The 12,431-nt window shown below is 44.0% G+C and overlaps 1 protein-coding gene across 3 annotated transcripts in view; it reads left to right on the forward strand.

The window, feature by feature from the left end:
* B3GNT2 (UDP-GlcNAc:betaGal beta-1,3-N-acetylglucosaminyltransferase 2) overlaps positions 1-10,280 on the forward strand; it is a 71,329-nt gene extending 61,049 nt beyond the window's left edge. For 2 of the 3 annotated variants that reach the window (XM_078858328.1, XM_078858329.1), the window contains exon 3: positions 6,558-10,280. In XM_078858328.1, the coding sequence (XP_078714454.1) occupies positions 6,569-7,789 (1,221 nt within the window). In that variant the 5' untranslated portion in view covers positions 6,558-6,568 and the 3' untranslated portion in view covers positions 7,790-10,280. Of the gene's footprint in view, positions 1-4,151; positions 4,165-6,557 lie in introns of those variants that run through there. The other variant, XM_078858330.1, reaches the window with a different exon arrangement.
* The last annotated feature ends 2,151 nt before the right edge of the window (positions 10,281-12,431 follow it).

Raw genomic sequence — 12,431 nt, forward strand, 5'->3', positions numbered from 1 at the left:
CTTGGTTCTTTCGGTAAAGTCACGTGACTTTACCGAAAGAACCAAGAAGATGAATCCCTGCAGTCACGAAAGCTTTAAATCGAAATTTAAGTTAGTTATGTTCATTAGCAAAGAAAATTGAATTTGGAGCTGCTTAGCACATTTTTTTTCAAAATTGATTTTTTTTCCCCATGAGCTCCTCAGGGCTCATCTGTTCAACTTCTTGATTTAGTTGTGAGCATTGAAATAGTGACCAAGTGCTCCAGATGGCTTATAAAAAAAAAATACCAGGTACACACCACATTTACAATTATTGCGGGATAATATGCACAGCAATTTTGCTCGACATCTTGAGTTTGTATGTTGCCTGAGTTCAACATAAAATCGCAGTTAATTTGCAAGGCTGTAGTCAATGCATACCCCATAATTTCTGCAAGTCATTGTACAATGAAAAATGTGATTGTTATGAGTCGATTGGCAATGATTCGTCTAAAATGTTTGGCTCTGTTTGGGGTATTTATTGAAATGATTAATGACTTCAAGGTAATTGTTGCATTTGACCCCACTGAAAATGCATTTTACTCTCATAGTGTCAAGACAAGAGGGTAAATTTAATCCATGACCCAAACCCTAAACTGGAGTGCTGACTGTGACTTTTGACATGGCTGCTCCGTGCCACCGTGTGGAGAAGCCAGGCAAATGGATGGGTGCCTATTCTGCTGCTGTAGGGGAAAAGGCTCAGTAAGAATTCCCTTTGCCATCGCTCACATTCTTTGCCCCAAAATCATCATCATTGCCATCGGCCACGATCAATCATCTGCCGGATGAATGCCGCCCAAAGCTGCCTCCGTCTCTCATTATTACGTGATTTGTAATAGTCCATCTATACCCATTGCCTTCGTGCCATGTATCGTAATGGTGAGGGACAAAATTAAACGAGAAATAAAATTAGTACAAATGGGTGACTCAGAAAATGAATGAATGCTCATTACTCTGTGAACTTTGCGGCCAGAGTTTGAGTCCTGACCACGACTAACATTGACGATGAATGATATCAGAACGGGTCCTGTCCTCGTCACTACCCCTCCCCCCACCGCTTCACCAAACCACGTTGGTCAGAGTGGTGAAGTATGGTGAGAACAAAACAAACCTCCCATGATCGGCATGACATGGGGAGGCCATCATCCATGGGTGGATTGAGAATGGCAGGAATTTATTGTTTTATTTTGCTTTGTGTGCGTCCACATAGAGACGAGCGTGTGTAGCAGTGGTTCAGTTGTTCGCGTTCTGTGCTACAAAACCGGTAATGGTGGCGAATATTTCAACCGGTCCTGGGCCTCCCCTAGGTCAACTCGACCTCAAATGGGTACCTGGTGCTGTGTAATCATAAGCTTGGTTTGGTGTTGGCCACCAACCCCATCGTGTGCTGTGCCGGCCTGCTTAGGTGCTCACTAACAGATGTTGCCCCAACAACCTGTTAAAGGCCACATGGCGGATCTTTGAATTTGTCCTTTTCGAGACAAATGTACTCCCAGTGGACGTAAAGAAAACAAGAAACGAAGAGAAGCTTACATTGCAAAACATGAATTGTGTTTGCAAATGTGTTGCGGTGTTGTAATTGTCGTGTTCAAAACGTGTCGTGTGAACATTTGGCAAATTAAAAGATAAATGTGCAGCCCTCAAATTGCCTACTCATGCCACTGCTGGCAGAAGGGCCTCCACTAGAGGGGTCTCTAGAGAGCCCTTTCACGAGGGTATTTGGCCTACTCTTCCACGCTGGCCAGCCATCTTGAAATAAGTTAGGCACATACCTACACTGTGCCACCATACGAAACATACCCATTTCACTACAGACATCCATTTGTACCATACTTGATGAATGACGTGGTGTAACCCCCCCAAAAATGTATTATGCATCACAACATTGGCTGCCAAGACCTTCGTGTTAGGTAATTTTACGAAATGTTACACTTCCTATCGCAGATTGAATGATAGTAAATGTGTCCAGAGTTCAATATGGTACAGTTATAAGCTATTGGTTATGGTCTTTCCATGCAAAGATGTTTTCTTGTAACATTTTCTTGAATTGAGTGTACACGGTGCGGGAAAACTCACGTTTAAAATAAAAATTCAAGTCGACCAATACAAGGGAATATTCTTACAATGCTTCAGACCAAATCCGTGTTGTTGCCATCTACCGTGTAAAAGGTGACCAAAATAATTATGGCACTAGATAATTGAAGGGAGTGGAGTGGTGCTGCATCCGGTTAGCACACACTATTATCATGATGCTTGGTTTCCAAGAAAGAGCCTCACTGAGGCTCATGGCTGTCTTTTAGGAGGGTCCTGCCAAGTTTTGCAGTAAGGGGCGATTATTGCGATGACGATTTGATTCCAAATGAGTAATTTGCACCTAATTTTTAAAAATCTTGACCATGCCACTGGCACACAATGGCCTACTCGAATGACATCATTGGACTTTTTTATGTCCGTTGTAAAGCAGACCATGCATGGTATGTTCATGGTTAATGCACCAAGAGTAATAACCAGGATGGCTGATGCGATCCAACCATGAGGCTTTTCAACAAGTGGTGGACACACTGCAGCTAGGCACTGTTACCGCGTATAAACATCGGTCCTGAGTTAAATCCTTGTCCATGGCCAAAGTCAGTGGCAAGGGATTACTGAAATGGGTCCTGGCCCATCACGCTCTTCACCAAACTGCCTTGACCAGTGACGTGAAGTATGGGTCAAACGTGGTATAAGGAGGCCTTCATCCAGCAGTGGACTCGCCAAGAGCTGTGAAAATATGTGCTGTTCCCATTGTACATCTCATTCTGGACTGTGCTGCTCTCGGACAATGGCTACGATAACGTTCGCTGGTAAAAGAGTCTTAGTATTACAATTAAGTTTTATAATTTCAAGTAGTGCTAATGGACAAGTCCGTTGCTCGGGATCGGGGGGGGGGGGAACTAAAGTGCATAAACACACAACATCGGTAATTTAGGGTCTAACGTGAATTTCTTATTTTCTTTGGAGGTTAAAGACGTACGTTGTGTCGTCAGTTGCAGGCGACTCGTTTCGTAATGCAATTCAAGTGGCAGAGAGGGAGGGGCTCGGCGTTAGGTGGCACTTATTTACGCGGTTCACTGCAACGAGCTGGCACCATATGGGCCAGCGCAGTCTCGCCGTGAAATAGACGACAAGGATTCCACCCACGCGGGGTAGTTCGTGAGTGCCGCTTGCAAGTATGTACACGGTACGCTTTGTTGGTTCACAGCTGTCATTAGTGCGTCTGACTTTAGACTGACTGGGTCGTGCACCTGACGCGTGTATAATGATGATCGTAATTTACGGTGATTATCAAGGCCTTGCCACGACATGTTCATGATAGGGGTTGTCTGAGCCGTAGTGTATCGGTTGTGTGCCTCGCACTCGGTCACCGCCTGTGACGATTATCTGAACCGGTATTGGGCCTTCGCTAGGTCGACTCGGCCTCAAATGAGTACCTCTGTGTGGTGTGTAAGCATTGCTAATTGGGAGACAAAGGTGGACGGGCGTGGTGCTGGCCACCCACCAACCCATTGTGTACCGTTCCGGCTTTCATAGGTGCTCGCTAACAGCATATGGGGGATCTTTGTCTTTGTTTGTCTTTGTTTGACCCCTGCATGGTGGCCTAGGGCCATTTAAGATATCGCTTGTCATTGGTGTCTATGCCATGGTCAGATATCGAACTTAGGTTCATGCAGACTGCGATACCGCTTCGGCCAATACACTGTGTTATAGCGATGAGCATGTTTTAGATAGGTATTGTTCCAGATAGGTGGAATGCTCATTTGTCGTCACATTTGCTAAGCACAGGCCCAAAATACAAATCGACCAGCAACGAACAGCACGATCGAAGGTATAATAGATGAGTTGATACATTTTTTTTACCAAAGTTATAAAAACTTTAAGGAAGAGGTATTGGGTGGAATTTCAAAGCTGAGCAATGCGAGGGAAGGGAAGGGAAGAAGCCGGGAGAGAAGTGTTTGTGACCTGCAGTGGTTGAACGCAGTGTGGATGAGACGAGACATTCTTTAATACGAGTGGAGGAATCAATGAGTGGAAGTTCATAGGAAATACGAAAGTGTCAATGGAGCAGATCGTCTGGTGAACGAGTGAGTGACAGACAGGAGTGAATCGGTGAGTGCATCGGTCATCAGTGAACCCGACTGTTTGTACGCATGTGCAGATATTATTAGTATGGAATTTCTGTGGTTACCATTTGTAGAAGGAAGTTTTGTATCGATACCGAATGCCAAGTAGTCACCTCTGCGAATGTTTATTTGTTCTTGAGCATCTTGGCTACAGACACTGAATAAATAAATGAGTTTGTGCACTTGACAACATTGTTATAAACATAGGATACCCAGGAAACCCATGCTTACTTACAGAAGCTACATGAATGAGATCTGTAATCCTGTTTAGTGGATACACAGGGCTTTTTAAAAAAAGAACAAAGTGTGCCAAACAAGTAGGTTCAAATGGTTATATTTTAAAGAGTAGTTTGAATAAGTCTTTTGAGGTTAAACAATGATATTTTGTATAATTTCTCTTACGTATGTTGGCATGTTATGGCAAAATGCTTTGTGTTCAAGAGAAACGTGTGGCCATGACACACGGTTGGTGCTGAGCACATATGTCTGTATGTTGGTATGTCTTTCGCACTGTACGTAGCCAACCGTGCTCATCAGAGGTGCGGGACGATGCACGCAGTGATGCATTGATCCTTAATTTAAAACGAAGTCCTACATCTAGCGTTGTATGTATTGAATTGTGTGTATGATAATTAGTTCGGAATTATGTTAATTATGTGCTATTATGTCCTCAATTAGGCTAATGGCGCATACAAAAAATGTCGAACAAAAATGTGTGATTGAATCAAATCATTGATCCTGAATCGTGACCAATTATCAAATATTTAAACTAAACTATTTTTTATTTTACCAGGTAAGGCCCACTGAGCTCTGCAGCTCTTTTTCAGAAGTGACCTCACCACAAATGACGGCTCAACAGAAGTGGCCTATCATGTGGAAATTTCTAGCAGCAGAATGCTATAAACGAGTGTTTTTAACTGTGGAGGGAAAAACCGGAGGACCCGAAAAGAATCCACGCAATCACCGGGAGAACATGCAAATATACAGATGTCAGGGTCGGGATTGAACCCACGACCTGTATGTTGAACTTCTTTCACACCGTACGTAGCCAACTGTGCTAATTGGTGGTGCAGGGGAAGGACAACAAACTAAACAATAAGCAGTTATAAAGAAATTAGTTTCAATCTAGATTTAAAAGTGCATAGCTCCAGTGGCTTCCTAATATCAAAAGGAAGAGCATATCAGACGGCCGCAGAAGCGCATCTGAGAGCGCACGATGCAGTGACCAAGGGCTCGCCAGGCGAGGTAGTTGATATCTCACCACCGTGGCGCCCCACACATTTAAACGGTTTTGTTGGAAGGTTGCAAGCATTGGCGTAAATGTGGGAACAAAAATGTGTTCTCGTCTCATTCGTTTGTTAAACTAATCCAAATGAAACTGACCCTAACCCTAACCCTAATCATCGTGTGACATTCGAACCCTAATCCAGATGACGTGGCACATGCCTCTCTGCCTGTTGACTGTTCTTTTAATGGGGGTCTGTCAGCTGCAGAGTTGTTTTTCTCCACCCTCGTGACTGAAAAAGGCCAGTGTGACGTGTAGTGAGAGGGCTTAAAAAAAAAAACTTCTAATAAATATTTGATGGCAGACGAGTGCAGCAGTGCCAGTAGCAGCCAGCAATGCCTCACTTCTGAAGTATTTGGCAAACTACAGGAAATGTCAGCATCCATTAATTTTGTTTTGGAATACAACAAATGTTCTTCTTTCGGCTCCAGTGAGTCCATTATTTTCGATTGCTTCACGTCTGGCTTTTTTTTAGCGATATCTAACTTGGCAGGGTCATTTTGTCACTTCCACCAGCGCTTTTCTAGCCTTTATGAAGCGACACCACAAAAGTAGGTGGATCAATCTCCATACGTGATTAACCGTCATCTCTACACAAAGAGCATTAAAAAGTCTTTGTGAGTTATTAGAACAATTTTGTGCCTCCTACAGTGTTTTGTTTAATTAAGTGAAAAGTAACTTGACGTCATTTAAGTCCACATCAGCCATGGTTAATTCAAAATTGTATGAAGGCCCAAATTGATACTGCCTCCAACTCTCACGATTCTGCAGTGTAACACAGTATTTGTTTAAGTACACTTGAAAAAGTATTTATCTTATTGAAAGATATGGCAGATGTGTGAACAAAGATTTTTCTCAGCTGTCAGAGGGTCACATGAATGGTATTTGAATTTGAATTATTTGGAAGTTGGCAACGAATTGGTATTTATTTTAACTACATGTAGGTCTCTGTGTGACTTGGAACGCTTTGTCCTTGTGCAAACATGTTTCCCGTTGGGACACCGGTTGCCTCTTCTGCTCATTCTCCGTGGTTATATCTGTACCCTATTTGACGGCAGGTTTTCCCATTGCTGTTCCTCCTCTCTGGTGCGCAGGTGCGTGTGCAATGAACATGATGAAGAAGAAAGCACTGCTGTGGCTGGTCTGCGCCGTCATCGCCAACCTCTTCGTTTTCTTCACGATGCAGCTGTCGCGGGGGTTCAGCTCGTCCACAAAGAAGCGCGGCACCCCTATCATTCCGGCGAGCGATGTCCCGTTCTGGCGAATGGACGAGCCACCCAAGGCATACTGGAACCGTGAGCAGTGGCGGCTGGAGAGGTCCTACAACCCGATCCTCGTCAATGGCAGCCAGAGGGGCTCCGTGACCGCGGTGAGCAAACACGATGCCAACAACTCCGCGCCCGATGTGTTCAGCTGCGAGCCGAACGTGCGCGCGACGACCGAAGTGGGTGACTTTGAGACGTTGCCGCAGTCCTTCAGAGACTTCCTGCTCTACCAGAACTGCCAGACGTTCCCGCAGCTCATCGACCAGCCGCGCAAGTGCGCGGGTCACCGGCCCTTCCTCCTATTCGCCATCAAGTCGGTCATCGCGCACTTCGACCGGCGGCAGGCCATCCGCGAGTCGTGGGGGGCGGAGACGTCGGGCAACGTGACCGTGCGCCGCGTGTTCCTGCTGGGCCGCCCGGCCAACCCTGACCTGGAGCCAAACCTTCAGCACCTGCTGGACCTGGAGAGCAAGCGCTACAGCGACATCCTGCAGTGGGATTTCCGCGACAGCTTCTTCAACCTGACGCTCAAGGAGCTGCTTTTCCTCAAGTGGGTGGAGCAGCGCTGCTCCGACGTGCGCTTCATCTTCAAGGGGGACGACGACGTGTTCGTGAACACGGACCGCACCGTCGCCCTGCTGAGCAACATCACGGCGCCGGACAAGGTGCAGAACCTGTTCCTGGGCGACGTGATCGTCAACGCCGGGCCGCACCGTGACAAGAAGGTGAAGTACTACATCCCGGAGAGTGTGTTTGAGGGCGCGTACCCGCCGTACGCCGGCGGCGGCGGCTACGTCTACTCGGGTGAGATGGCACGGCGGATCCACCAGGTGTCACGCCAGGTCATGCAGTTTCCCATCGACGACGTGTACGTGGGCATGTGCCTCCGGCGCATGGGCTTCGCGCCCACCAAGAACTCGGGCTTCCGAACATTTGACATCTCCGAGAAGGAGCGCAACAACATATGCGTCTACAGGGACCTCATCCTCGTGCACCCGCGCAACCCGCACGAGATGATGGATATCTGGAAGTCACTCCACAGTCCCAACCTAAAGTGTTGATGTAGCTTCCCGTGCAATTGATAATATCCTTGCCAGAGACTTTGCCTTAGTGATTTTTTTTTCCCCCTGCACACTGCAAACACCGATCTGCCGAGGCTGACCAGCGCGAGTGCAGTGTTGGGCATGACGCACTTCATGCTGTGGGTGTCCTCCGTGTGGCCTTATCGAGGCAGTCAACCATAAATGCAAATTTTCGTCTCAACCAAAGGGAGCAAACTTTGTTATACTTGTCCCATTCCTAGCACAGGACTCGCTCAGTATGGTTTTGTATCGTCACAGGGACTGTTTGCGTGCGAATAGGGTTGTTTTAAAGATAATTATTATTTGTGAATGTTAGTATTGTTATATTTCAAGCGACGTAAGTTATTTAATAGCCATTTTGTTCTATTTTTGTTATGCAAAATTGCTGAATAAAATTTTGTAAAAAAAATACACAACTCATGCTTATAGTTTAACACATCTTATAACAAAGCCATGCCTTTTCTTGCTTATAACTATAAATTATGTGTATATGAGATTTTGATAGCAACACTTATTGAAGAAATTACACTTGTGCAGGTAATACTATAGTGTTGAATATCTATTGATGTGAATTGACAATTTCTGTCACACTTATAGATTTTTGGGCAATTGCGCCCTCGCATCTAATGCACTTCATATACGAATCATAGCAACTCCTAGCTTTAAAAAAATAACTCAACTAGGCATGCGAGAAAATGTCAGGATGGTCTGCGTCAAGTTTGGAAGCTTCTATTCAAAACGCAACCATTCTGCTGTATAACCAACTTAATTTGCGTATAACCATCTGGATACTGTACCTGTGTATTTTTTAGCTATTTTGGCTCGCACCATCTGTACATACTGTATAGCAGTCGCTTGTAACGTATTTTTATGAAACCAAACGGGTAACTTATTTTTTTTGCTTGTGATTGTTGAAAAAGAGCGTTGCAAGTTATGATGTCACGGCCTTCTGCAGCCCTCGAAGAGATCGCAAGGTGTGGTGTTTCTGCTGTAGCACAACATGCTGCAGCGCCACTTCAAATGAACTAAAACCCAGGATGCAGCCACGTTGTGGAGGCTGGGGGTGTCCTGCTCGTTCACGGTTCCTGGTGGCTATTGGTCAGGTTACAGACTGGTTCCGTGAAGTTCCCCCCCCCCCGACCTTGTCACACATAAAATAATTTCGACTATTCTGTAATTTATATTGAATCTACACAAATATTGGCTGCCAAATCTGTTACTGTACTGACCCCACTGTATATTTCGGTCCAGTCGTCGACATAATCACCATTTATGTTGGTTTGTTGGAAGGATAAAAATATGCAGACTCAAGAAATACCATGACTAAAGTCAAATCATATTCTGGGTGTCTCGTGGTCATATCTCAAAACACGTTGGCGATGTCTGGATACCCACAATGCCCAGTTGCGCTGCGCACCTGGATTAAACCTTCACTATGTCCCCACAAGTATAGTTTCAGTCCTAAAATGTGTCGGGTTTACAGAAAATACAATTCTCTCCAGCTGTGTGATATGAAAAAGAAAATCCTGAAGATCTCAGAGGACTGATGGAGTGCAGTGGATGGGGGGGAGATCTTGTGCCTTTATTCCTGGATGAACCCAAACCCAACATTGCCTGCAATGGTGAAAACGATGAATGTAAGTAGGGACAGTGCCTCTTGTGTTGGGTGGGTTATTTATATTAGAGTAAGCTTGCCAAGTGTGGAGAGTTAGCATTTTTGCAGCCGGTTTAAACGATAACATTGAAAAACGGCAAGGGTAACTGTCAACATTTTAACACTGTTTATCCGGAAAAATCAGCGCGAGGAAAAGTTGTGTTTACAAGGGCAAAAATACTTGATTTATTTTAATTAAAAGCATTGAAGATGAAATACTCCATATAACATTATTCCAGAGATAGAATTAAGGGCTGGCTGACAGTCCTTAATCGTGACAGAATAAAACAACAACAGGCTGTAATTTTGATTTCTTAATTGTTTTTGTTTTGTATGAATATTATTACTAACTTATCATTATACATTCACATATGCTTTACACTCCATTGTTAGGAGCATCAAATGGACCTGCCCGCAAGTGACTTTCATCTGTCATTCACATAGTCATATTTTTGTCAGAATATTTCCATCCCACAATTTCAAACGTTCTGAATCAACTACAGTATTTGCAACAGGTTCGGTGCTCAGGGGCCAGGCAGCCTTCCTGTCACGTGGACCTGTCTTTGTGACATGCGGGACCGCACATTTCCTTCACCCAGTTTTTACATAATTTCAATCTTGCAGCATATGAAGCTACGCAAGACAATGCTGGGGTGGAGGGTGGTGGGGGAAGCCACACAGAACGGTGCATGCATTGCACACAGCGCACAATACACAACGCGCAATGTTGCTCCAAATTCTAGATTTGAAGCTTTCGTGACTGCAAGGAATCATATTCCTAGGTTTCTTCGGTAAAGTCACGTAGGTAAAACATCAAAATTAATGAAAATAAAACAAAAATCACGACGTTTCGGAGGCAACACAAATCTCCGTCATCAGGTGGGACCGTCACAGCCGAATTACTTGATGCAGCTAATTCGGCTGTGACGGTCCCACCTGATGACGGAGACTTGTGTTGCCTCCGAAACGTCGTGATTTTTGTTTTATTTTATTTTCATTAATTTTGATGTTTTACCTACGTGACTTTACCGAAAAAACCTAAGAATATGTTGCTCCAAACTTCCTCTATTTGTGTTGAGACCTTCCTGTTACAATGCAAAGCAGCTAATAGGTATACCTTTGCCAGAAACTAAAACTAAGTTTGCTAAACATATTCCCCACCTCTGACTACACTCCCTCACCCACCGCACACTTTTTAATCTTTAATTTCGAAACTCGATGTTAAATTAATATTTAAAAAAACACTTCCAATAATTTTTGTCCAGTTGAACGCTTACAAATCACTGTTTCTGGAAGTAGAAAATCTACGTGCAGCGACCGGTATCAACTTTAATCTCGCATTGTCAGACTACTGTATTGATCATAACATCTGGTGAATGAAGTTCCTCTTGGTGATACGCCACCGATGAGAGGATGGGGGACAAGTTATTTGGACTGCAGTTTGAGGAAACTTAACTTGGCAGGTTAAGTCACCAAGCCATATTTCCTGTACGTTTTTACAAATACCAAAGATAAACTTTTCATGTTTTGGCAGTCCCATTTATATGGACTTGATACTACAGAGATCTCCAATGCTTTCATTGCAATTTCAAAGTTAATTTAGTCTTCATATGCATCTGTTTCAACGAAGGCCTGCAAATATATCTAAAGCTCTTGACTATTATAGCTCTCTTCCACTGTACATCTGATCCTTGCCAGGGCAGGTGCCAGGTTTTCCACTGCAGATGAGCCATGCCACTTAAGTGTCGTGCTGTCTTTACAATATAACGACTAACGAATCACACGCAATGGGTCTTGCGAGTCCAGAGTATCACTGAATTTTTGCTGGTTCCGCATGGCAAATAGCCAGTGGATAAACATCCATACTGAAGGCCCCGTGGCTCAGATGTACCGGTGGAAAGGGGGGATTATGCTACCACAAATGGGCTTGGCGAATGATTCCTGCCGAGTTGAGTTTTAACAAATATTGCAGGTTTTTATTGGTGTTGAGCCTGGCTGCTTCCATGCCATATGGCAGGTACTGATGAGCCTCTGAAGGCTTGTGTCTTTTAATGAGTGCAACCACCTTTTGAAAGATATTTGTTGAATATGTTGCCGTTGCATAATAAATGTGTTTTAATGATGTGTTGGCTAAGAGAAATAAATATACATGCACGCAAATGTATAGTTATGTCGGTCTGTCCAACGCGATATAAACAAGTATAACCCGTAAAAACAAAGTTTCTCACTATAAATCCTTTATATGCGTGGCAGCTAGAGTCCTCTCGTCCTCTGGCTTGAGATGGCTGCCACCTATGGGTCAGATGATTGCATGGCAGCATTAAGCAATTGGTAATTAAATATATTTTTGTCCTAAAAAGTGTAAAATTTTTGAAAAAAAATTTCACGAACATGCATTGTCACGCACTAGTCTGTGTGCAAAATGTCAGCTCGATTGGATCACGAGAAGTGGGTTAAACAACGACCGAAAGATTTGCACGGTCCTAAGCAAGCAAGCAAGTGAACTTAATATAAAGGATTTAAAAAAGCAAAGTTTGTGGGGAATAATATCCATTTTCTATACTTTTGAGGCATAAGCAATTAGAAAATAACACTACCCAGGAACAAAAATCGTGTTAGTGATTCAAGCCTCCACGCACGACGGAGTGTGGGGAGGCCTTCATGCAGCAGCGGATTGAAAATGGCTGTCTATTATACAGTGTATTCGTTTACAGTGAAAGGACAAGGTAATACTGTCGATGTGCATTGTCAAGATACCATATTTAAAAACTGCACGTCATGAGTGAATTACACGTGAAATATAATTACATTTTGTGCACATGCAGTGGTTGTGATTGCTCATATTATTGGCCAACAGTTGCTCTGGCCAATCATAAGTTTAAAACAAAACTGGCTGGCAGTGATTGTGGAGTTAGCCCATGTGCTGCTGTGAATTGTGAAAACTTTACACAATTTTATTCCTGCAGA

Source organism: Lampetra fluviatilis, chromosome 7 (genome assembly GCF_964198595.1).
Source record: "Lampetra fluviatilis chromosome 7, kcLamFluv1.1, whole genome shotgun sequence".
Taxonomy (NCBI): Eukaryota; Metazoa; Chordata; class Hyperoartia; order Petromyzontiformes; family Petromyzontidae; genus Lampetra; species Lampetra fluviatilis.